A 24990-nucleotide genomic window follows, 5' to 3' on the forward strand; every position below is an offset into this window, starting at 1 on the left:
GCCACTTGTTGATCCCATTGGAACTCGGGCCGCAGATCCAATCGACGTTAATTCACATGTGGCCATCGAGGCGAACCAATGTTCCGACCCCGAAAATAGCATTCTTGGTGGAACTCGACCTGCAGTTCAAAATACCCAAAATGTTGGAGAAGAGGGGATCAGCCTGCGTATAATTTTTGAAATGTTGCAAGCTCAACAGGTAGCAATAGCTCAGTTGCAGAGCCAAACCCAGGCACCAAGCAGGACCGAGCTCGGCCGACCCCGAGAAGTCACCCACAAAATGGGGCCAGTTGTAGTAAGATCAAATGAACAAGAATCGGGGACTAATCCCGAAATCATTAGGATGCTCGAGGAATTAACAAAACGAATTGAGTCAGTAGAAAAGAGGATTGAAGCAAACGACAAAAAGTAGAAACTTATAACTCCATGGTTGATTAGATCCCGGGGACACCACCGGTATTGAAGGGCTTGAATTCCAAAAAATTCGTACAAAAACCTTTCCCCCCAAGCGCGGCTCCCAAACCGATCCCCAAGAAGTGCCGCATGCCCGAAATTTCTAAATATAATGGGACGACTGACCCCAACAAATATGTCACCGCTTACATATGTGCCATTGAAGGGAACGATCTAGAAGACGACGAGATCGAATACGTATTATTGAAAAAGTTCGGGGAAACCCTGTCAAAGGGGGCAATGGTATGGTATCATAATTTACCTCCTAACTCTATCGATTCTTTTGCTATGCTTGCAGATTCTTTCATAAAAGTACATGCCGGATCCATAAAGGTCGAGACCAGGAAGTCGGACCTTTTCAAGGTAAAGCAAAAAGATAACGAAATGCTAAGAGAGTTCGTATCTCGTTTCCAAATGGAGCAAATGGATCTACCACCGGTCACAGACGAATGGGCTGTTCAAGCTTTCATTCAAGGATTGAACGAACGAAGCTCGATGACTTTACGGCAGTTGAAGCAGAACTTGATCGAGTACCCGGCTATTGCCTGGGCTGATGTACACAATAGATATCAATCGAAGATTAGAGTTGAAGACGACCGGTTGGGTTCTGGGTCCGTTATTAAAAGGGACATCGACCGAGAACCAAGGTCAAACAAGGACCGATATCGGTCGTATAACATAGTTCGTAGGGGTAGAGAACCTGCACGCAACTCCGTATGAGGTGAAAGGAGAAGTGATCGAGGCCAGGGGTCTCGGGGGCTGATGAATAAGAATTGGTTCGATAGGCATATCGGACCTAAAGAAGCACCATAATTATCAGAATATAACATCAACATCGATACATCTGCCATCGCGTCGGCTATCGGACGCATCAAAGATACTAAGTGGCCTCGACCTCTGTAGTACGATTCAGCCCAAAGAAATCCAAATCAAATGTGCAAGTATCATGGCACCCATGGCCACAGAACTGAAGACTGCATGCAGTTGTGAGAGGAGGTAGCCTGGTTATTCAATGAAGGGCACCTTCGAGAATTTTTAAGTGACCAGGCCAAAAATCATTTCAAAAATAGAGATTTTAATAGAAAAAATGAACAAGAAGAGCCACAACACATCATCCACATGATCATCGGAGGGATCGATGTCCCCCAGGGGCCGGTGCTTAAACACACTAAGATGTCGATTGTATGTAAGAAGCAATCTCGGACTCAGGATTACACACCTAAAGGAACCCTTTCCTTTAATGAAAAAGACGCGAAAGGAATCATGCAACCCTATAACGATGTACTGGTAATATCTGTACTTATGAATAAAACTCAAGTTAAGCGTATGTTAATTGATCCATGTAGTTCGGCCAACATCATTCGATCAAGGGTCATAGAGCAACTCGGTCTACAAGACCAGGTCATTCCCGCAACCCTGGTACTGAACGAATTTAATATGACATGTGAAACAACTAAGGGCAAGATAATCTTGCCAGTAAATGTGGCTGAGATTATCCAAGAAACAAAGTTCCACGTAATCGAAGGCGATATGAGATATAACGCCCTATTCGGGAGGCCATGGATCCACATCATGAGAGCAGTGCTCTCGACCCTTCACCAGGTTCTGAAATTCCTAATATCGGAGGGAATCCAAACTGTTTTCGGGGAACAACCAGCCGCAAAAGAGATGTTTGACGTCGATGAAGTGATTCTGATATCTTCACTATTTATGGACAAAGAGATTGGATTCGAATGAGGAACGTGATACCAAATAGCAATCACAAATGTCAGCCTTGACCTAACTTGAGAATCAGAAGACTGATGAAGAGATGACTATGGGGTCCCTCGATCCTTCGTGGTCCCCGATGATTCCGATGCTACCAATCAATGGTCGAAGAACTGGAGCAAATCACACTAATCGAACATCTGCCCGAGCGAAAGGTATACCTGGGCACGGGGTTAGATCCCGAGCTCAGGAAAAAGCTTATTCAATTTCTTATAGCTAACATGAACTGTTTCGCTTGGTCCCATCTTGACATGACAGGGATCTCACCGAAAATAACCACTCATAGACTGAGCTTGGATCCAAAATTCCATCCAGTAAAGCAAAAAAGAAGGCCCAAGTCCGAGGTCAAACAAGCCTTCATTAAAGACGAGGTAACCAAACTTCTTAAAATAGGATCCATTCGAGAAGTAAAATACCCCGAATGGCTAGCAAATGTGGTGGTAGTCTCTAAGAAGGGAAACAAACTTAGCATGTGTATAGATTATAAAGACCTGAATAAAGCATGCCCTAAGGATTCTTTTCTTTTGCCTAATATCGATCGTATGATCGATGCCACGGCCGGCCACGAGACTCTCAATTTTCTCGAAGCCTACTCCGGGTACAACCAGATACAGATGAACCCGAAAGATTAAGAAAAGACCTCGTTTATCACTAAGTACGGTACCTACTGTTATAACCTAATTCCATTCGGTCTGAAAAATGCTCGTGCAACTTATCAACGCCTAGTAAACTGAATGTTCGAAAAACAAATAGGAAAATCAATAGAGGTTTATATTGATGACATGTTAGTTAAGTCCCTACGAGTAGAGGACCATTTAAAGCATTTGCAGGAAACTTTCGACATACTGAGGGAGTACAATATGAAGCTCAACCTCGAAAAATATGCATTCAGGGTTGGCTCGGGCAAGTTTCTTGGTTTCATGGTATCCAATCAAGAAATCGAGATCAACCCCGATAAAATCAAAACTATCGAGGACATAACGATAGTAGATAATGTAAAGGTCATGCAGAGACTAACGGGACGGATAGCTGCCCTAGGACGATTCAATTTGAGATCCTTAAATAGGAGCCACTATTTTTTCTGACTACTTAAGAAGAAAAGCAACTTTGCATGAACTCCTGAATGCCAGCAGGCTTTGAAGGAACTGAAGTGGTATTTGTCGAGCCCCCCTCTCCTTCATACTCCTAAAGTGGCCGACCAGCTTTACTTGTACTTAGCTATCTCGGAGATAGCGGTAAGTAGAGTTATGGTTCGAGAAGAATAAGGTACGCAATTCCCTATTTATTATGTCAGTCAGACCTTAGGCGAGGCCGAAACTAGGTATCCACACTTAGAAAAATTAGCGCTCGCTTTAATAAGCGCCTCTAGGAAACTAAAACCATATTTCCAATGTCATCTGATACATATTGTAACAACTTATCCTCTTCGAAGTATTTTGCACAAACCCGAGCTTTCGGGTCGATTGGCCAAATGGGCTATAGAAATCAGCGGGTACGATATTGAGTACCGACCCCGAACTGCTATCAAATCTCAAATCTTGGCAGACCTCGTGGCTGACTTTACGTCGGCCTTCGTACGTGAGATTGAAAAAGAACTACTGATAAAATTGGGTACCAATCCGGGAGTCTGGACCCTCTTTACGGACAGAGCCTCAAATGCAAAGGGGTCCGGACTAGGCATCGTATTAAAATTGCCCACAGATAATGTAGTTAGACAGTCTATCAGAACTACAAAATTTACTAACAATGAGGCCGAGTATGAGGCCATGATTACAGATCTCGAACTAGCTAGAAGCTTGGGAGCAAAGGTCGTAGATGCTAAGTGTGATTCCCTCCTCGTGGTAAACCAAGTTAACAGGATTTTTGAAGTCTGAGAAGATTGAATGCAGAGGTATTTAGACAAATTACAGGTGACTCTACATCGATTTAAGGAATGGACTTTACAATATGTACCCTGAGAACAGAACAAAGAGGCCGACGCCCTTGCAAACTTAGGTTCTTCGGTCGAAGATGACGAACTCAACTCGGAGAATGTCGTACAACTCATAAGATCGGTGATCGAAGAAGGTCACGCCAAAATAAACTCCATGAGTCTAACCTGGGAGTGGAGAAACAAATATATAGAATACTTCAAGAACGAGGAGCTTCCATCATATCCAAAGGAATCGAGAGCTATGTTTATAAAGGCAGCACGGTTCACCCTGTCCAAAGACAGAACTTTGTTTAGAAGGGTGTTCAATGGACCATTGGCAATATGTTTTGGACCGAGAGATACCGATTACATCCTACGGGAAATTCACGAAGGCACTTGTGGAAATCATTCCGGTGCCGATTCGCTGGTCCACAAAGTAATCAGAGCAGGATATTATTGGACCGATATGGGCAAGGATGCAAGGGAGTTCGTACGAAAATGCGACAAATGCCAAAGGCATGCGCCCATGATTCATCAGCTTGGGGAGCTACTCCACTCGGTCCTATCTCCATGGCTTTTCAGGAAGTGGGGAATGGACATCGTCGGCCCCCTTCCATCGGCCCCCGGGTAAAGCTCAGTTTATTTTGTTTATGACTGATTATTTCTCTAAATGGGTTAAAGCACAGGCTTGGGAGAAAGTCAGAGAAAAAGAAGTGATAGACTTCATTTGGGACCACATCATATGTTGATTCGGGATGCCGTCCGAGATTGTATGTGATAATGGAAAACAATTCATCGGCAGCAAAGTGACTAAATTTCTCGAGGATCACAAGATCAAAAGAATCCTATCAGCACCATATCATCCCAACGGTAACAGACAAGTCATATCGACCAACAAATCCATCATCTAAAATCTTAAGAAGAGATTAACCGACGCCAAAGGAAAATGGAGAGAAATACTACCCGAGGTCCTATGGGAAAACCGCACAACATCAAAATCCAGTACCGGAGCAACGCCATTTTCGTTGGTTTATGGCGCCAAAGCTCTGATCCCGGTTGAGGTCGGAGAACCTAGCATCAGGTTCGATATACGACAAATGAGTCGAATAACGAGACCATGAATACGAGCCTAGAATTGTTGGAAGAAAGACAAGAAGCCGCTCTTATCCGATTGGCCGCCAAAAAATAACGGATCGAAAGGTACTATAATTGAAGAACCAATCAATAATCGAAGAACCAATCTTTGACATTTTAAAATTGGGGACTTGGTTCTAAGGAAAGTCACTCTCAACACCCGAAATCCAAATGAAGGAAAACTGGGTCCAAACTGGGAAAGACCATATCAGGTTCTTAAAATCGTCGGAAAAGGATCCTACAAACTCAGTGCGATAAACGGCAAACAACTACCGAGCAATTGGAGCGTATCACACCTAAAAAAACTACTGCTAAGGTACTACCCTCCCATGTTCATTTGTATTTCGAAATTAACCCTTGCAGGCATTCCACCAGAAACAAGGATGGATTCTTCAACTCGAAGACTTTAGGTCTGAAAGCACGCATTGCACTCTTTTTCCCTTAGACCGATTTTTTTCCAAATGGGTTTTTCGGCGAGGTTTTTAATGAGGCAACCATTGATCGTGCTAACTTAGAACAATTCAACAGTATCTGAGGCCTCTTTACAATCAACCTCAAATGCTGGGGGGCATTGCCCTCAAATATTTTAAGTTCGATGCAAGGAAATTACTTCATGGAAACAGGGTCTCGATAGGAAATATTTGTAAGGGCCAAATGGTCAAACGAACTATGCCCGCTTAGTTTGCTTGAGCCCTGGCACAAAATATGAACACATGTATAATAACTTTTAAAGAGAAAATTCTTCTTTACCGATATTTCATATCTCAGAAATATTCTTCTACTTCATGTTCTCGGTCTATTATATAAACAGGCTTAAGGACCGACCATGACCGGAGTTCGAATGATTACCCCATAAATCGGAGACTTCCATCTGAAAAATCAACAAGATCAAGCTCTATAAAGCCCAAGGGCTATCTTATTTTGAGTTCGAGCAAATCCCCACTCGACTATAAAGCCCAAGGGCTACCCTAACTCGAGTTCGAGAAACCATTATCACTCGGGGACTATCTATCGAGCCCAAGGGCTGTCATTAATTTGAGTTCGAGAAATCAATCTCACTCGACTATAAAGCCCAAGGGCTACCTTATTTTGAGTTCGAGCAGGTCCTCACTCGACCATAAAGCCTAAGGGTTGTTACCTTATCTCGAGTTCGAGCAAATCCTCACTCGACTATAAAGCCTAAGGGATACCCTAACTCGAGTGCGAGCAACCATTCTCACTCGGGGACTATCTACCGAGCCCAAAGTCTATCATTAATTCGAGTTCGAGAAATCATTCTCACTTAACTATAAAGCCCAAGGGGAACCTTATTTCGAGTCGAGCAAGTCCTCACTCGACCATAAAGCCTAAGGGTTATTACTCTTATTTTGAGTTTGAGCAAATACTCACTCGATCATAAAGCCTAAGAGCTATTTTTTACTTCGAGTTCGAGCAAACACTCACTCGACTACAAAGCCCAAGGGCTACATTGATTGAAGTTCAGACTATTGCCCCGTATCGGGGACTACATATCAAGATTAAAGGCTACTCTGCTTCAAGTTTGAGAAAATCATTTCATTTGACATCTATCTTGCCTAAAAGTCACCTCAGTTCGAGTTCAAACATTCACTCGGGGACCACCTATCGGTCCTTACTATCTCAATCTCGGACCTTCAAATAATTATTCCGTGCTAAGGTACCTTCAACCTTTGTATAAATTAACAAAAATGCGAAAGATTCAGAAGCTATAGAAAGAAGAAAGTTTTTTATACATGTCAAAAATGATTTACAAGGGCAACATGGACCGATCAAGTTCCTTTACAAAAGACCAAAACGGTCTTATAAGAAACACAAAAAATACTAAAAGACTTAGTCCTCTATGGGAGAAGCGTCTTCTCCCTCGAGGCCCCTTCACTTTCAGATCCGCTCGCACTCCCGGTATCATCATCTTCAGGAAAGGCCAGCACTCTGGCTTCGGCTTCAAGCTCTTTAGCTTTTTCTATCTCGACTGTTAGATCGAAGTCACGAGCATGAAGCTCTTCGAGAGTTTCCCTTTGAGACTGGCATTTAGCATGCTCGGCAACCCAGTTTGCCAGAGCCTGAGCAGCCTCAACAACCTCCTTTTCTTGAACTTGAGCGGCTTCTGCATCAGAGCGATAAACCGCCACCATTGCATCAGCATTAGCCATGGTTTTCTCGACCTCCGATTTGGCCTCTGCAAGTTCTGTAGCCAATCTCTCTCGATCAGAATTTGTTGAGCTCAAATGAGACTGGAACTCCTCGATTTTCTTGGCTTGCACCAAGGCTTTCTCTTTCAAGCTTTGGAGTTGGGCCTGAGCCGAAGCCAGTTGAGTTCGGGCAGTCTTCTTTTCTGAGGCGAGGTAATCCATATTCTTCTTCCATTCCTCGGCCTTCGATTTCACTACATCCACTTCAGCACGAAACTGCCTAATCACATTGAACTTTTGCTTGACCCGGCGGGACCGAATTATTAGCCATCACTCCCGAATCAATATCATTAAATTCAAAGATTCTTTGTACCTGCTCAGCCAGCTCAGCTTGTTCTTTCCGAGATGCTTCCAGCTCAGCCCGAAGTCCTTTTACTTCTACTTCTCTCTGCTTATTGAGAAGCTTTAAGGCATCTCTCTCCTCTGTAAGCTTACGAATTTTGGCCTCATACCGGCTCAGCTCCCCCCGGGATTGAAAAAATGCCTCATGATGAAGCATAGAAGCCTACAAAAATAAGAAGGGATTATACAAGGAAAGAAAAACACAAGCATGAAAATTGGCAAAAAAAAAAAAACAAAAACAAAAACAAAAAAAAGTATGAACTTACCCGATTCAGGGCCTGTTGGGCTTCGTTAAAAAGTCAAGGCGCTCCCACCTCGCTCGAGCTCTTCTCCGGGGCCTCCAAGTCACTCCGGCTGGTGACATCTTCTACCCCGATAAAATAACCTCGGAAAGGATCCTTCCTTCCATGAACTCTTTCCCCGTGACAAGCCTCCACAACATGAGTGTCACGTATCATCAATTGGGAAAAAAAAGGGAAAGAGGGGAAATCCCCGATCTCTATCGCCCCGAGTAGGTCTTTTTGAGCGCCGCCTCCATCTTGGGGAGCCTCAAGCTCGGTTTGGGCACCGACATCTACCGTCTTTTCAACGGTCTCTTTACCCCGAGGTAAAACATGATCGATCTCCTTCTGCTCGGTAACTTGGGTCGAAGTCTCCTCCTCGACCTCATCAAGCCTGGACGGAGCAGTGTCAACTCCCACCGATACCGAAGTATTTTGAGTATCGGTGCTAGCCCGTGCACGGGCCAACAGTCTGAAATCACTTTCTTCTTCTTCTTCTTCTTCTGCTTCTTCTTCTTCTTCTTCTTTTTCTTCATACTGAGCCCTATAAGGCCGGAAAGCTATTTTACTTACTATATTGAGAGAGGTGAGTCGGTATCAGCAAATAAGCATATCTTCAAATTATCTTTGACTCCCAGTTACTTTCAGTTATTATATTATCAGTTCAGTTTCAACTTTCAGTTATTCTATTGCCGTACATACTCGATACATTATTTCGTACTGACGTCCCTTTTGCTAGGGACGTTGCATTACATGCGTGTAGGTTCAGACAAATAGACGAGTAGACCTCCTCAGTAGGTGTTGCCCGAGTTCAGCTTGATCGGTAAGCTCCACATCCTTCGGAGCTGCCGGTTCTAGAGTTTTATGTACATCGTGTGCATATATGCATATATGTTATGGGTAGGTCTGGGCCCTGTTCCGATTACAGTATATCCATCAGTAGAGGGTTGTAGACATATCCTTTCAGTTAGCGCAGTATTTTAGGCTTCTAGGCCTTGTATGTATATTTTGTTGGTTTGCCAGCTGTAGTAGTTATGACGTTTTTGTCGGCCCAGCTTTATGTTGATGTTTAGTTAGCGTTAATTTCCATTCCCTTAAATTCAGGACCGACTCCATAGTCAAAGGTATTGTGTTTACCTTGGGTTTACGAGCCACTCTCTTTTTGGGTTTTTGACCCTCAGAGTCCGTGGCCCTTTTTCTCTTAATCACCTTCTCCGGTTTTGAGATAGGCGATAAAACTTCTTCATCACCTGATGGGGGTCTCATAACCGCATCTTTTCCGAGACCGACAAATAAAGAAGAGTAAGTAAAACCTATGCCTGAAAAAAAAACACTTAAACAATAAGCAAATCGGTGAGCCAAGAAGAAGGTTTACCATGAGTGCGAGCCTCCCACCGGCCCTTTGATAAATCGCGCCATGCGCGCTCGGCATATGTCGTCGTCGAAACCAGTTTTCTGACCCAGTTCTCGAGATGGGGGACAGCACCCGGCATCCAAGCAAAGGCTGTGCCAAGAAAAATACTGATAAGAAAAGATGAAGTAAAAACAACAAAAATTGAAAACGGAATCACACTTACGGTTCATATTCCATTTTTCGGGAAATGGCATACTCTCAGCCGAGATTAGATCCGAGGTCTTCACTCGAACAAACCGGCTCATCCAACCCCGATCTTTGTCTTCATCTATGCTCGAGGTGAACTCCTTGGTAGCGCGGCATTGAGGCTTATCAGCCCACCTCGGTAAAGACGAGGGCTATATAATCTTACGAGGTGGTCGAGGGTGAAGGGAAGCCTGTCGATTTTGCTCACAAAAAAAATGGAGCAGTATTACAATCCTCCAAAAAGAAGGATCTATTTGGCCGAGGGTCACTTGGTATTTCTTGCAGAAGTCGATGATGACCGGATCGAGGGGACCCAATGTGAAAAGATAAGTGTAAACACTCAAGTACCCTTCCACGTGGGTAGTGATCGCTTTCTTCGGTGCCGGTATCACAACCTCTTTGTTTTTCCAACCACAATCTTTCTTTACCAAATCAAGAAGGCTTTTGGTATCGAGCATATATATCTCGATACCGGCTCACATCGACCAGCAACCGATGAGGGCTTCTCAACCTTAAAGTCAGAATCGATAACACATCCCCCGGGAACGAGTTCATGCTGACGTGGCTCCACCACCAATTTCTCACCGGCCGGTCGAGATGAGGAAGCGGCCTCTTTCTGAGGAACGGTTTTAGATATCTTGGACATCTAAATTTTCAAGAATAAAGAAGATGGGAAATATTTTGGTGTTTGGTGAAGAACAAGCAAAGAAGTTTTCAAACCTGGAAATATAGAACTTTGGAGGAGGCGAAGAACTGTGAAGGTTGTAATGAGAAGATTTGAAGGTAAAGGTTTAAAATAATGAAGAAGGGAGGCTATTTAGAGATTTCACAATGACGGTTCAAAATTAGCAGTGGCCGACCATCGACTGAGGCACATTTAATGCCTTGGTAACTGAACCGACGGAACATTTGTCACATACGTCACAATCATGCTCGACGTAGACATCGGTGTGTATCTAGTCAGAGGTTGAAAAATCATATCGTTTCTCGCCAGATTTTTTTCGAGAAACGTGAGGACTATCTGTATACGGTCAAAATCGAGTTTTCTCTTCGTGTGATTAATCGATATTGGGGCATGATGGACCGAGGTTCGTCATTATCGAGCTTTGAAGTGATGTCGAGATACTGAGTTCGAGCCCTAGAAACTGACCAAGGTCGAGATCAACAAAGATCGATATCGAGCCCATATAAAGGTCGAGCAAATAGAGACCGAAATCAGCCGAGACCCAGATCGAGCCCAGATAAAGGTCGAAGGAATAGAGGCCGATCACGATCGAGAGCGGCCGAGTTCGGGATGGAGCCAAGGAACAAAAGAGCCATTATAATCGCATTTAGGGAGAGAATATCGACGGAAATCAAGGAAAAACCTATTAATTAATCTATCATGGGATCCTCACTATGTATTTTTAATTATATCCAAAGTAGGATTTCTCCACTATATTAGGAGTAGGTTATCATTGATTTAGGAGGGGATTTGATTCATTCACAGATTCATTCATATATTCATACACTCTCATATTCAAAAATTATTGAGATTTACGTAGCATCTAGCTAATATTTTCCTTTTTTGAGCTTTTGGTATTGATTTATCTCGTTCATTTATAAGTCATTCTCTACTCGATTTGGGTTTGTATTCATTCCTTTTTACAGTCAATATTCGATATATTTCTACTTATCTTTCCGATTTGCATCAAGTTATACTACGTATCTTTAGAACCACGTATAAATTCAACTCTATCCGTTTTTCGGGTAAACAGTAGATTAAGTTGATGTTGGAGGTAAACACGTTTTGGTCGTTTAAATGTCCAATTCCCACGTTCAAGGCAGCCATAATAAACCATTTAATAGGATTCTAATTAAATAGCTAATTTAATTTCCAATTCATACAAAATGAAGTATCATACATTTAGATGGAACGTAATTTTTTATTTTTTTTTTAGCAAATATACTACTAGGTTATTACCCTAGTAGCTATTATATATAATAAATCCCCAACTGGATTAAAATTACAAAATATTTAAATAACCTACAAACAAAACAATGTAGTAATGTAAATTAATTAAAGTCCTAATTTATGAGTAATATTTTAAAACATTTCGCAGGGAGGAATAGAAAGAAGGGAGAAAGAGGCATAAAGTATTTAATAGGAGATAATTTAAAGTGTAAATTAAGAGGGCAATACTGTTATTCAGTTTCTAAAGGATATTTTAATAAAATAATTTAACTAAAAATTTTCACACACACTTATAATATATTATGATTAATATAGTATGATTGACAGTAGTACACCTCAAACTAACCCAATTCGTAGCTGATTGTACAAGTTCCAAAAAACAGTTTTAAATGCTACAGTAAAACTGATTTATAAACAAATAAGTTCATATAAAATAAGCAAAGGTGCTCACTCGGCACATACTAGAAAAGAGATACTCCATTCGTTTTAAAAAGATTGTTTTAGTTTGACTTGTCATAAATTTTAATAAAAAAAGAAAGCCTTTTGAGATATGTAATATTAAATAAACTATAGCATTTGTGAGGTTGAAAATAATTCGAGCGAGAAGGCAAAGCAGACTGACTTACCACAGACAATAAGGCAAAGAATGGATTCCCAAAAAATCTGGTCTCATGTCAACCCCAGACTGATCGGAGGCCTAATAGCCTCAAATAGGAGGAAGGGTACTCTGATCGACCCCGCAAAGCCGAATCTCTTTGGTTAATGAAATCCAACAGGTTTAGGGGGTGCAGATTCATAACAGGCATATAGAAATTATTGTACGTCAAATAACATCAAAAGTGTTGGTTTCAGAAGATGGAATATCTAATATTTTTTCACCCGGAGAACTTATTGGATTGTTGCGAGCAGAATATTGTAAAAAATTTTAAACTTGTGGTCTGAAATCTGTTGTAGCATTTGTATGACTATAAATATTTCTTATTAAAGAAATATTGAAAGGTGTCAACCTTTTTGAAACAGACTAATAAAGAAAAATGCCAATCTTTTTGAAACAGAGGGAGTAGTTATATATGTTGGGCACAAGCGTATGCCTTGCCAGCAGTGGCGAAACCAGAAAATTCAGTAAGAGTGTTCAAATTTTGAACATCCTTTGCTCGTGGGCTATGCAAGGGTATTCAAAGTCTATTTTTAATCAATAACAAGTAATATTTTACTTTATATGTAGTATAATTTTTCGACAAAGGGTTGGCCAACATAACTTCGCCCCTGCTTGCCAGCATTTTAAACCTTAACCTTCCTAACCATTATCTACACTTCACCAGTCTTTAGTTAAGGCACATAAAATCTAGACGTAGTCGTGATAATTTTATAGCACGTGAAAGCATAGCATAAGCAATAGTGAAGAGACAAGCTCTTATTTTTCTGAAGGGTCCGTACTCATGACATTATATATTGGGGCCGTATTATTCAACATACATATTTACTGCATTGTCTTCTCTAATACTCAATACTACTACACTCAAACCACAACATCAGAGCAACGTTGACCCTGATTTCTGCCCCTGATTAAATTCACACACTAATCGTAAATCTATAAAATATGGGCTCAGGCCCAATAAAGCCCAATAAATGATGAATTAAATTACAGCGACATCAGGAATGGATTCAGTATCGGCAACGGGCAAATTCTCGCCGGAGATGGACAGTTTCTCATCGGACTTGGACTTCTTACAGTTGTCTCTAATGGCCGTCAGCTCGTAAGGAGACGCATCAGTTGCAAGCCACTGCTCCACTTGGAAATTCTGTTGGTTGCATTCTTTGTGGACTCCAGTGACCGTGACTTCGACGTAGTTACAGTACCAACCGTGGCCTTTGCCAGTTCCGTCGGAAGTCAAGTTCATTTTGCAGACAGGCCCAGTCAAACATGGGCCTCGGCCACTGAAAATGTCCAAGTTTCCTCTCTCGAAATAGTCGTAATTTGGGCCCATAAGCCCACCCCAAGCCTCGAGGTTCTTGATTCTAATACCATATCCGTTTGCATCGTAGAGAGTTAAACTGATTATCGAATCGGTTCCTCCCTTTATTATCGAACTCGTTCGGACGTAAACTGTGTATACACAATCTGGTTCCTGCATTTTGTTTCCATCCCAGAAAAATTAAAAAATTATAGATTTCCAAAAAACAAAGAAAAAGAAAAAGGAATGAGAATATGGATTGGATACCAATAGGGGTTATTCCAGGTTCTAATTTCCTAGGAGTCAGGAGTATAAAAATGAAAGAAATTTTGTAGTTTAACCTATTACTCCTGTAAAAGTTATAACAAGTTATTTATCATTTATTTTAGACTAGATTATGAACAATACATAGTATTAAATAGAATTACTAGCAATTATATTTTAAGTGATCCAATAGTATAAATATTATCTATATCATTAATGTATAAAACTTAAACTCTGAGTGAGAATTAGTAAGGGTGGCTTACGGATCCAGAAATAGAGGAGATGGAGATAGAGAAGAAGAGGATGAAAAGATGGAACCAAAACTGGTTGACTTGAGCTGCTATTCCCATGGCTCTTCAGCTTTCTCTTTCTTCTTTTTTTTTCTCTCTTTTTTCTGGTCTTCTCTCTAGAATGTGGTGGTAGTAGTAGTAGTATCAACAGTATACTAGTTTGATATATATAGATCACATCAAGTTTTAATTAAGGGACCATATTAAATTGGAAGTAGACAAATATTTGTACCATTGTATTATTTTATTTCATAATTCTTCTCAATAAGCAAGGTACCACGCATATTCGCAGCACATTACACATGGTAGCACTTTACAGTTTACAGTGTTACAATGATCACATGTTAGAGAATAGATCGAGTTATCTTGGATTAATCATCCATATGAATCATGCCTAATTAGATTTGCAATATAGAGTAGATGATTTAAGTTTTTGCTTTTAGCTAATTTGCACATTTACTTCTAATGAGTCCATCAGTAATCCTACTTCCTGACTGCTGAGTAACAAACCAAATTCATAGGATACTTCTAAAAAAAAATTAAAACGTTCTCCCATGTTTTACATGATTTTACAAATAACGATTATCGAAACTTTTCTTTAATTTTTAACTGAATTCTCTTTGCATTTTCAGTAAAAGAATGTCAAGCATTTTATACACTTTTTGTTTTGGAATACAACAACAACAGTAACATACCCAGTATTATCCCATACCGTGGGGTTTGAGGAGGGTAGTGTGTACGCAAACTTTACCCCTACTTTGTGAGGATAGAGACGCTGTTTTCAATAGACCCTCGGCTCAGGATAGTATAAGTACCACATTAATGAAAATATAGGCAAGAAAAGACAGTACCAAAAAGTCATATAAAAGCAGAATAAAACAACAAGACGGTAAAATGAACTTTTTGTTTTGGAATGTCTTAAATATTTGACATATTCCAATATCTTCTGAACATACCCGTAAATATGAATTGTAAACAAAATAAAATTAAGCTACTCCTTTTGTTCCAGAGTATTTGTTAATTTTAGCACTTGAGATTCAAACTAATGAATTTTAAAATATATTAATTCTCTCTTTACCAAATAAGACTTCTACAGTAGTTGTGTTGTTTCTGGTAATGAAAATTTGATTTTAGAAAAAATATCAATTAATTTAATTTTGATTTAGTTATAAAAATGGATTAAATTGATGTGTGATAATAGAAACTTACCAAACAAATTAGTAGAGAACTAGAAGGGTATCATCTCTTCAAATAAAAGGACATATAGTAACCAACCATTACAAGTGGACAGAAAATTAAATGTGATACAGGGTGTGTTTGGTATGAATGTTTTCATGGAAAATGAGTGATTTTATCACTTATTTTTTCTTGTTTGATTGGCAAGTGGAAAACGTTTTTCGAAAAATATTTTCTAATATTTGGTTAGAGAGTAGAAAATATTTTTTTATACTACTCTCCTCACCCCCTTCCCTCTTCCCCCAAATCCCCATGCTATTCTCCTATTTTCTAATTCAAGTAGTTAATTATTCTTCTAAAAATTCACTTAAACCCAAAAGAACTAATGTGCTTCTTTATTTTTTTACGTAGAAATAACGTTGAAATTTGTGCTCTATAACAAAAAAAAATATTTTTTTTATTGAAAAAGAAAGTACTCTTTCTACAACATGAAAATAAAGTACTCATTTTATTGAAATAAAAGAAAATACTTGTTCTACATCATGAAAAGAAAATACTCATTTTGTCGAAATGAAAAAAATACTTTTTTTTACATCATGAAAAGAAAATATTCTTTTTGTTGAAATGAAAGAAAATACTTTTTCTACATTATGAAAATAAAGTATTTTTTGGTAAAAAAAAAAAAAAGCTTTTTTATATTATGAAAAAAAAAATACTCATTTGTTAAAATAAAAAAAAATCTATCTATAATATGAAAAGAAAGTACTATTAATAATATTTTTATTTAGGGTGGGGTGGGGCGCGGGTTGGGTACCCACTAAAAAATAACTGTTTACCGACGCAAAATACCAAGGGACGTCCGTCGGTAACAAGGCTTTCCCGAAGGAAGTCCGTCGATAAATGGTACGTAGGTAAATCTTTCCTCGGTAAAATCGACTGACAATCGATTATTACCGATGGACCCCATTGGAAAGCCATCGGTACATTTCTGACACTATTTGGTTGGTAGGGATGGGGAATAGGGTGGAATGGTTGAGAGGAGTTTTGGAAAATCTTTTTCCTTCCCTTGATAGGAAAAACATCTTCCTCCAATTTGAGTTCATGAGAAAAATATTTTTCAAAATATTTAAGACAATCAAACATAGAAAAATTAAAAAATATTTTCCTACGTGCCAAAAACACCCTAGACTCGAGCTGAGTCGATGAATCACTGTCATTTTTGATAGATGTTTTTCTTTCTTCCTAGTTCCTTCCGGGACATAATAAAATAGATAGATGCTGTTTTTTTCGGGGTTAAGAAATTAAATCTCTATATTTATTTTTTTGTCCTGGGTTTTCTTTGTTTTTTTCCCCTTTGCTTGGTTTGGTGTAAAGTAGAAATATCGGATAAATCTTTTTTATCCGCCGTGGTTCGCGTGATTTTATTGCATGTGCACGTGTCAGCCAAAGATTACCGGTCAATGCTAATTAAAAAAAATAACTACGCATTCATAGTTAAAATTAAATCGTTAAATCACTCGCAGGTTGTCCACGCCTTTTGTTTTGATTCGTTTATATATTGAAGTTCTGAAAATTTCATAGCTTTTGTGATATATTTATAAGCTATAATATAGTACAGTTGTTGAATTGTGAGAGGAAACAGCCTTAGAATTCTAACTACTTCCACTACTTTCATACAGATTATGGTTTCTTGGACGTTTATTGAAATAAAAATAGAGTTTAATTGCTAAACAATTCATCATTCGAATCCTCGAATTAATTGTTTTCCAAAATACTTGATAGGCTATTGGTCAAACTTTTGGAAAATTAAAAGCAACGACAACAACTGCAACAAATCTGGGAGAGGAGGAAATTTTCACAAGTAGGGTCTAAGAAGTTCTTATAAGATGTTTGCAAACTTACCCCACTCTGAGAGAGTAGAGAGATTGTTTTCGATAGACCCTCGGTTAAAAAAAATGAAATGAAGTAGAGGCAACAAGTAGTAACAATAAAATATTAAGAAAATCGAAGTCAAGATAACAATTAAACAATTGGTAGTAATAGCAATCTAAAAATAAAAAGATATCATACTAGCACTAATTATGCTATCGAATTGAGGAAGACAAATGAAAACACTCGACTACCTACTAATCTTCGACATTCACACCCTTCTAGCAAGGGTCATGTCCTCAGTAAATTTCAGCTGTGCCATGTCCCGAATAACATTATTCCTAATTTTATCGAACACGGTATGCCCACACTTCCTAGTTCCTTCGGGTACATAATAAAATAGATAGATGTTTTTTTTTTCGGGGTTAAGAAATTAAATCGCTTCATTTTTTTTGTCCTGGGTTTTCTTTGACCCCCCCTCCCCCGCAGGGTTAGGTGTAAAATAGAAATCTCGGATAAATCTTTTTTATCCGCGGTGGTTCACGTTATTTTATTGTATGTGTACGTGACAGCCAAAGGTTACGGGTCAATGCTAATTAAAGAAAAAGAAAAAAAAGGAGAACTTTAGAAAATGACTATTGTTAGGAGGTTTATTGTTGGACATAGTTATAATTTGGCTAATTATATTCTGTAGCTAATAATTACTTGCCGTGGGATGTATATTGTTGTAATTAATTCGGTTGTATACATTGTATTCAATTCGGATTATTCATTCTTATATATTTTATATTGTATTCAATTTCACTATATTGAATTTAGTTGTATTCAAACAACAAAAAATTAAGAAATAGAGTGTATACCACACTATTCAATTTGACTGTATACATTGTATTCAATTTGGCTATATTCATTCTTAACTATTTTACATAGCATTCAATTTTATTATATTGAATTCAACTGTATTCAAACAATAAAAAATCACCAAAAAAGTGATATTCGGTTGTATTCAATTCAGTGTATTCATTCGTAGCTGCTTTTATATTGTATTTAATCTGGCTGTATTCAAAAAATAAAAAAATCAAAAAATACAGGGATCTACCACAAAAAATAACCTTCAAAATATATAAATATAGGCGAAAATACAAAAAATATTATATTTGCATTGAAAAATATAGAAAACACTCAAATTTGAGTGTATTTATAGAAAATATAATATATTTGTATGTGACTCAGTTGCAAAGAAGATTTTAAAGAAAAAGAATATATATGAGCACCATCAATATTCCCTTATAATTTTTTGGCAAAAGTATACCAGCTGTGATTGAAATAGCCTTTGAATTCTAACTACTACACCTATTTTAATACAAATGATGGTTTCTTGGACGTTCATTGAAATAAAATATAGTTTAAGTGATAAACAATTAGTTACCAGAACTAATTGTTTACCAAAACAATAGGCTATTGATAAAACCTTTGGAAAATTAAAAGCACTTTAAGAAATTGGTGGTTGACAAAAGAAATATGATCTTGAGTATTAGTAGAAGTCCTAATATTATGTAACGATCCGACCGGTCGTTTTGAGTACTAACTTTCCTTTCTATGTTTTGAGACTTTTGATAGCTTTATTTGATGATTTATGACTTGCGTGTGTGGTCCGCGTCGATTTTCGAAAACTTTAAATATGAATTTTTAAAGAAAGTGGAGTTTTGACTTTAAAAATGATTACAATTGACCACAATCAATATTTTTGGCAAACAACTTCGGATCGATGTTTGACGATTTCGGTAGGTTCGTATAATAATTTTGAACTTGTACGTATGTTTGGTTGGGGTTCTGGGTGACCCAAGAGCATTTGGGCGCATTATGTGAAAACTTAGAACATTCTGCATTAAACTTGAAAATCTTCAGTTTTGATGAACGAATTGTGATTTTAGATGTTATTTTGATGATTGAGGCAACGAGCGATTTGTATGATGTTATTATACTTGTGTGCATGTTCGGTTTGGAGCCCGAGGGGCTCAGTTGAATTTCTAATGCGTTAATAATTTTTGGAATTGTTGTTGGGAAGCTGTTGCACCAGGTCTGGAGGTCTCACAATTGGGATGACCTGTTCGTAATTGCGAGTCCCGCTTTTGTAAAGTCGGACTCGCAAATACGATAATTGGAGGGGATGGTTTTCTTCGCAAATGTGAAGAAACAGTCGCAATTGCGATCTTGTGTTTCTGCTTTTGCGATATTGCAATCGCTTTTGCGACTCAGGTTTGGGTAAGGGATTTTCGCAGATGCGGTGGAGGGGCTGCTTTTGCGAGATCTTGGCTCTTCGCAAATATGATCAATTTGTCGCATTTGCATCATTTGAGGCATTGAGTCACTGATCGCTTTTGTGATCAGTGGTTCGCATATGCGAACATCACAATTACGAATCAGAGTTCATAATTGCAATACCTGCGGCTAAATAAAATATTGATCTATTTGTCGGTCGGTACGGTAAGATATTTAGATATTTCGGTTCGGTATTTTTAGTATACGGTATTCTAAAATGCTATATAAGTACCGTACCTAATTAAATTCGATATGGTTCGATTTTTTTTCTTTCGGTTTCGGTTTACTCGGTACGTAACTTCGGTTTGTTCGGTTCTAAAGCAGCTTCTGAACATTATATTTAAGGGAGAATAACACCTTAACTAGCCAGGAAAATCAATCTTATGAATACAACAACACTACACATCATATATGGATATTCTATAAACAAGAGCATAAGATTAGAATAATGTTTACAAACTTCATCAACATGCAAATATGTCTGGTCTAAGCTCTAACTTGTATCTCCATAATGCACCACACAAGTAAGCTTCTCAAAATGTGACCACAATAAGTTTTTCACAAGTGTTGTTTATAGAAATCATTCGTGTAATATTCATTAACTACATAGACAAAAATAGGTGGCGCACAAGCTTTAACAAAAGAGCATAGAACTAGAAATATTCTCCTGAAGCTTTCTGGTAACTGCGTGTTGCAAGGATGACAGAATATTAAAATTAATCTAATATCTAACAAAATAAATTGATTACATTTATCAACTAAATAAAATCTTACTTACCATATCTGTTATTAACTAACAACTATACATCAATGATGCAAGGCTCTGTTCCATTGCTGGGCAATCCTAAAAAGAATTCAAGGTAATATTTTATGCAATATGAACAATAAACTAATTGCAAATATAAATATAGAATGCATACAAATAAAATATTCTTACCAAGTTCAAATTGTACGAGATAATCTATATCTTCCTCAACTCTAACGGGAAGTAATTCATTTCGAAGCGAATCTTGACAACACAAGAGCTTGTACTAATTTGGGAGTCAATGAGCTCTTAAAACAATCAAGAATACAACCTCCCGTACTAAAAGCACTCTCTAATACCACACTAGACAAATGAATTGCCAAAACATCACGAGCAATCTCGGCAACAATCGAAAATCTAGGTTTGTTCACCTTCCACCAAAGCAAGTTATCAAAACCATCACCTCCATCATCACATTCTTCATCCAGATACTTCTCTAACTCTATTTTAGCATTTGAATTTTCATTTTCAGCTTTGTGCCTCTTGTTTTGCTGTGAAAATGTTGCCTTTAAAGTTTTAGATTGAGTTCCATGACTACTTGCACTTGACATCTCTGATGAGCTACTTGATGAAGAAGTAAATGAAAAAGATGAAGCATGATCATTTTTGAATGTTTCTTTACATACTCATTAAACAAAGAAGTCATGTAACTTTTCACTTCGCCTACTATATATTTTTCTGTTTCTTCCCTGAACATGCTCACAAGTGCATAAGTAACATACTCAAACTCATGGCGCGGATTCAAAATATATGCAATAAAGATCATGTTATTCATCTTTTCTGGAGTACCCCAGTACTTGTCAATTTTTTCTTTCATCTTCCCTGCCATTGAACTCAAGTCAACATTATCTTCTGCTATCAAACTTTTCAAATTATAATGAAGTTCACATATTTCAACAAAGTGAATATTTGATGTAACAAAAAGTGAACCAGAGATCTTTAAGATAAGTACAAAAACAGTTTCAAGAAATCTCACACTTTCCCAATCAGAACTTACAAGAGAACATATCGATTTTTCATCTTCACACACATGAGTAAGAAGATAATGCAATAATCTATGAGCAAGAGCACCATAACTTGCAAATTCATGCTTGAATTCTTTTGCGACATTTAACATCAAGTAGGTGGAGTTCCACCTACTAAGAATATCCAAGCATAGTGATGTAACGACCCGACCTGTCTCTTTGAGAATTAGCATCCCGTTCGGGGAATTTAGGTCTCGATCAACTTTGTATTATGTGTTATGGCTTGCGTGTGTTACCGAATTCCATTTTCGGATGATTCGAGGTCAATTTGGAAGAATGATTCTTGTTTTTGAAGCTTAAGTGGTAAGAGTCGACCAGAATTTGATTTTTGTGTAGAAGACTCTGAAATGGCATTTTGATGATTCCAATAGCTTCGTATGGTAATTTTTGACTTAGGCATGCGTCCGCATTTGGATTTGGAGGTCCGTAGAGTAATTTGAAATATTTCGGCGAAAATTGAAAAATTGAAGCTTTGGAAGGTTGAGAGGCTTGACCGAGAGTTGCATTTGGTGATATCAGTGTCGGAATGCGATTTCGAGAGTTGGATTAGCTCTATTATGTCATTTGAAACCTGCATGCAAAATTTAGCGTCATTCCGAGTTGATTTGATATATTTCGGCGCGAGTTATAGAAGTTAGAAGATTTGAAAATTTATAAGTTCAATTCATGGTGCGATTTAAGGTTGGCATGTGGGCCAGTTAGGATCGGTCCCGGCCCAGGACCGCAAGCCCAAATGGGCGGTGGGCCTAAACGGTCCTAACCGGATAGGACTGGGACTGTAGGGAGGTGGGTTGGGTAGTGGGCAAGTCCCATATGCGAGGCCCGCGAGACCGGGACCGGTTGGGACCGGGACCTGCTGGGAAGTGGGCCGGTTCAAGCGATCCTAAACGGGCCTATCCGGGCCCATGGCTAATTTTTTTTTTTAAAATAATTTGCCACATTATAGCCGTTATGGCATTTAAAATATGGCCGTTTTACCTGCCAAAATAGCCTTTGACTATTTATAAAATAGCCATTTAAACCCCCAACTTTGTTTTAACCCTAATATTTTTATAATTATACTTTTTCTTATATATATATAACTTTTATATATATATATATATATATATATATATATAGTAAAAAGCTATACTATACACTATATATATATATATATATATATATATATATATATATATATATATATATATATATATATATATATATAGTTATATTATATATATAGCTTATATATAAACTATACTATATATATATATATATCAAATATATCTTATATATATACTATACTATACACTTATATATATATATATATATATATATATATATATATATATAGTGTATAGTATAGTATATATATAAGATATATTTGATATATATATATATATAGTATAGTTTATATATAAGCTATATATATACTGTATATATCGAAGTAAGTATATATATTCGATACACTTAACATGTATATATAGTATAATGTAGTATATATATAAGCTATATTCGATATATATATATATCGAATATAGTCTTATTTTTGTCTTTAAATTTGAATTAAAAAATTTAGGTCACAATTCTATAATATAATTTACAAGGAATTGCCTTAGATATTTTTATTACCATTTTTTTCTCTAACTTCTATAAATTTTTTTAAAAAAATAGAAAGTATCCGTTGGGTCCAGTTAGGCCCACTTGGGCCCACTTAGGCCCGGGACCGTTAGTTCGTGGTCCCGGGCTGGTTCCAACAAGAAGCCCGCGAAGCCCGGGACCACTTAGGACCGACCCACTTAGGACCGGGCCCACGAAGCCCACTTAGGACCGGACCCGGCCCACATACCACCCTTAGTGCGATTTATAGTTTCGACGTTGTTTGATGTGATTTGAGGCCTTGAGCAGGTCCGTGTTGTGTTATGGAACTTGTTGTCATGTTTCGACGGGGTCCCGGGGGCCCCGAGTGCGTTTCGGATGGGTCACATGCCATTTTCTTATGTTTTGGAATGCTAAAGTTCTGGTGTCTAATGTCCTTCTACGCGATCGCGAAGGCACAGACGCGATCGCGTAGGCTTTTTGGTGAGTGACCCATTTTCCTTCTTCGTGTTCACAGTATAAGGTTCACGATCATTAAGGTGTACATTCTCCTGCATCGCGTTCGCGTTCAGAGATCCGCGTTCGCGTAGCTCATCTTTAGCAGCTGGTGTATTTTCTCTTCGCGATCAGACATTCTGGTTTGCGATCGTGTAGTACATTCTTGGGGCATCAGTTGTTCCCTTCTTCGCGATCGCATGTATTTGTTCGCGACCGCGTAGTACAATTTCTGGGCAGTGGTCATTTTTTTCTTCGCGATCGTAATTGCGTTTCCGTGATCGCGATATGTAAATCACTAGGCGTCAGAATATATTTCCAAAATCATGGGTTTTGTCCATTTTTCATCTTTTGAGCTAGAGACCTCGAATTTGAGCGATGTTTGAGGGGTTCTTTACGTGGTTGATTGGGGTAAGTGATCTTTACACTGTTTTGATTTTGGGTAAGTGATCTTTACCGTGTTTTGATTTTATTTCATGGTTTTATCTTTGTTTTCATCATTGAATAAGAGAATTAAGTTGGAAATCTATAAAAAACCTTTCAAAAGTGTAAAATAATGATTTGAACGACGAATTGATATCAGAAGTTAATAATTTTGGTATGGTTGAACTCGTATCGGAATGGATGTTTGGGTTTTATAAATTTTATCGGGTTCCGAGGTGCGAGCTCGGGGATTGACTTTTTAGTTCTTGTTAAAGATTAAAGCTTTATTATCCGAAATTATTTCCTATGAGTTTTATTTATGATTTGAATTTATTTTGGCTAGATTTGGCCGTCCAGAGGTTGTTTCAATCGAGAAGGTCATTTTAAAGTAACGGTCTAGCTTCCTTGAGGTAAATATCTTGCCTAACTTTATGTGGGGGAACTATCCCTTAGGATTTGAGTCATTTGTGCTACTTGTGTCATGTGAAGGCCGTGCACGCAAGGTGTCGAGTATGTGTGCGAGCTTAATTGTGGAAATTTGACCGTTTAGGGCTCTTAGGTTCTTCTGCTAATTAGATGTGAAGTTGTTTGTCATGTTAAATTCTCCATTTACTAGTTTTACCTTTACGTGTCTTAATTGGAATTAATTACTTCATGTTCCACCCTTATTGCTGATTATACTCTTATGTGCCTTAACTGAAGTTGTTGCCTCCTCTATTGCCATGCTATCCTTCCCAAATTACTTATCCTTAATTGAAGTTATTATTATCTTTTTCGTAAATTATCTATCCTTAATTAAAGTTATTATTATCTTTTCCGTAATCACTTATCCCTAATTGAATTTGTTGTATCTTTTCCGAAATTGCTCAACTAAAATGAAGTTTTGTTATCCCTTATCATTGTTGACTTATCCTTATTAGGAATTATTGATTCGTGTTATCTCTCTTATCGTCGAATTGTACTTTTGCAGAATCATTGCTACACATTATATCTTCCTTGCTGAGACTATTATTCCCTGTTGTGTTCTTCTTTGTGAGCTCGTTCTCCTGTCTTTTTGTGTTATATAATTCCTGAGTTGATTTACTTGCCGTATTCTCGTGTTATTGTCGTTGTTGCTATTGTATTCAGTATTGTT

General features: G+C 38.1%; 3 protein-coding genes across 3 annotated transcripts; 1 reads left to right on the forward strand and 2 right to left on the reverse strand.

Annotated features, from left to right (window-relative positions):
- The first annotated feature begins 1626 nt into the window (after positions 1 to 1626).
- LOC138892933 (uncharacterized) lies at positions 1627 to 2190 on the forward strand. The gene has a single exon (XM_070176690.1). It carries the CDS (start codon positions 1627 to 1629, stop codon positions 2188 to 2190), a length of 564 nt encoding a protein of 187 aa, XP_070032791.1.
- A 4932-nt stretch (positions 2191 to 7122) lies between these two features.
- LOC138892934 (uncharacterized) lies at positions 7123 to 10342 on the reverse strand. The gene is made up of 5 exons (XM_070176691.1): positions 10177 to 10342; positions 9472 to 9600; positions 9234 to 9415; positions 7787 to 7978; positions 7123 to 7689 (listed from the first exon to the last, which is right to left on the reverse strand). Exons 1-5 carry the CDS (start codon positions 10340 to 10342, stop codon positions 7123 to 7125), a joined length of 1236 nt encoding a protein of 411 aa, XP_070032792.1.
- Positions 10343 to 13064: 2722 nt separating this feature from the next.
- Positions 13065 to 14312, reverse strand: LOC104113406 (PLAT domain-containing protein 3). Its single transcript, XM_009623553.4, has 2 exons — positions 14133 to 14312; positions 13065 to 13779 (listed from the first exon to the last, which is right to left on the reverse strand). Exons 1-2 carry the CDS (start codon positions 14217 to 14219, stop codon positions 13288 to 13290), a joined length of 579 nt encoding a protein of 192 aa, XP_009621848.1. The 5' UTR covers positions 14220 to 14312; the 3' UTR covers positions 13065 to 13287.
- Between the last annotated feature and the right edge of the window lie 10678 nt (positions 14313 to 24990).

The sequence above is a fragment of the Nicotiana tomentosiformis genome, chromosome 5 (genome assembly GCF_000390325.3).
Source record: "Nicotiana tomentosiformis chromosome 5, ASM39032v3, whole genome shotgun sequence".
Classification (NCBI taxonomy): domain Eukaryota; kingdom Viridiplantae; phylum Streptophyta; class Magnoliopsida; order Solanales; family Solanaceae; genus Nicotiana; species Nicotiana tomentosiformis.

Bases quoted from the DNA above. Each gene is read 5' to 3' on its own strand.
- LOC138892933 (XM_070176690.1), top strand. From the start codon at position 1,627: ATGTCGATTGTATGTAAGAAGCAATCTCGGACTCAGGATTACACACCT.
- LOC138892934 (XM_070176691.1), bottom strand. From the start codon at position 10,342: ATGTCCAAGATATCTAAAACCGTTCCTCAGAAAGAGGCCGCTTCCTCA. The intron at 9,601-10,176 runs GTGAGCCGGTAT...TTCTTGGCACAG, and splicing joins CTCATCGGTTGCTGGTCGAT to CCTTTGCTTGGATGCCGGGT. The intron at 7,979-9,233 runs GTAAACACAATA...TTATTTTTGTAG, and splicing joins GAGTGGCTCGTAAACCCAAG to GCTTCTATGCTTCATCATGA.
- LOC104113406 (XM_009623553.4), bottom strand. From the start codon at position 14,219: ATGGGAATAGCAGCTCAAGTCAACCAGTTTTGGTTCCATCTTTTCATC. The intron at 13,780-14,132 runs GTAAGCCACCCT...AACAAAATGCAG, and splicing joins TCTCCTCTATTTCTGGATCC to GAACCAGATTGTGTATACAC.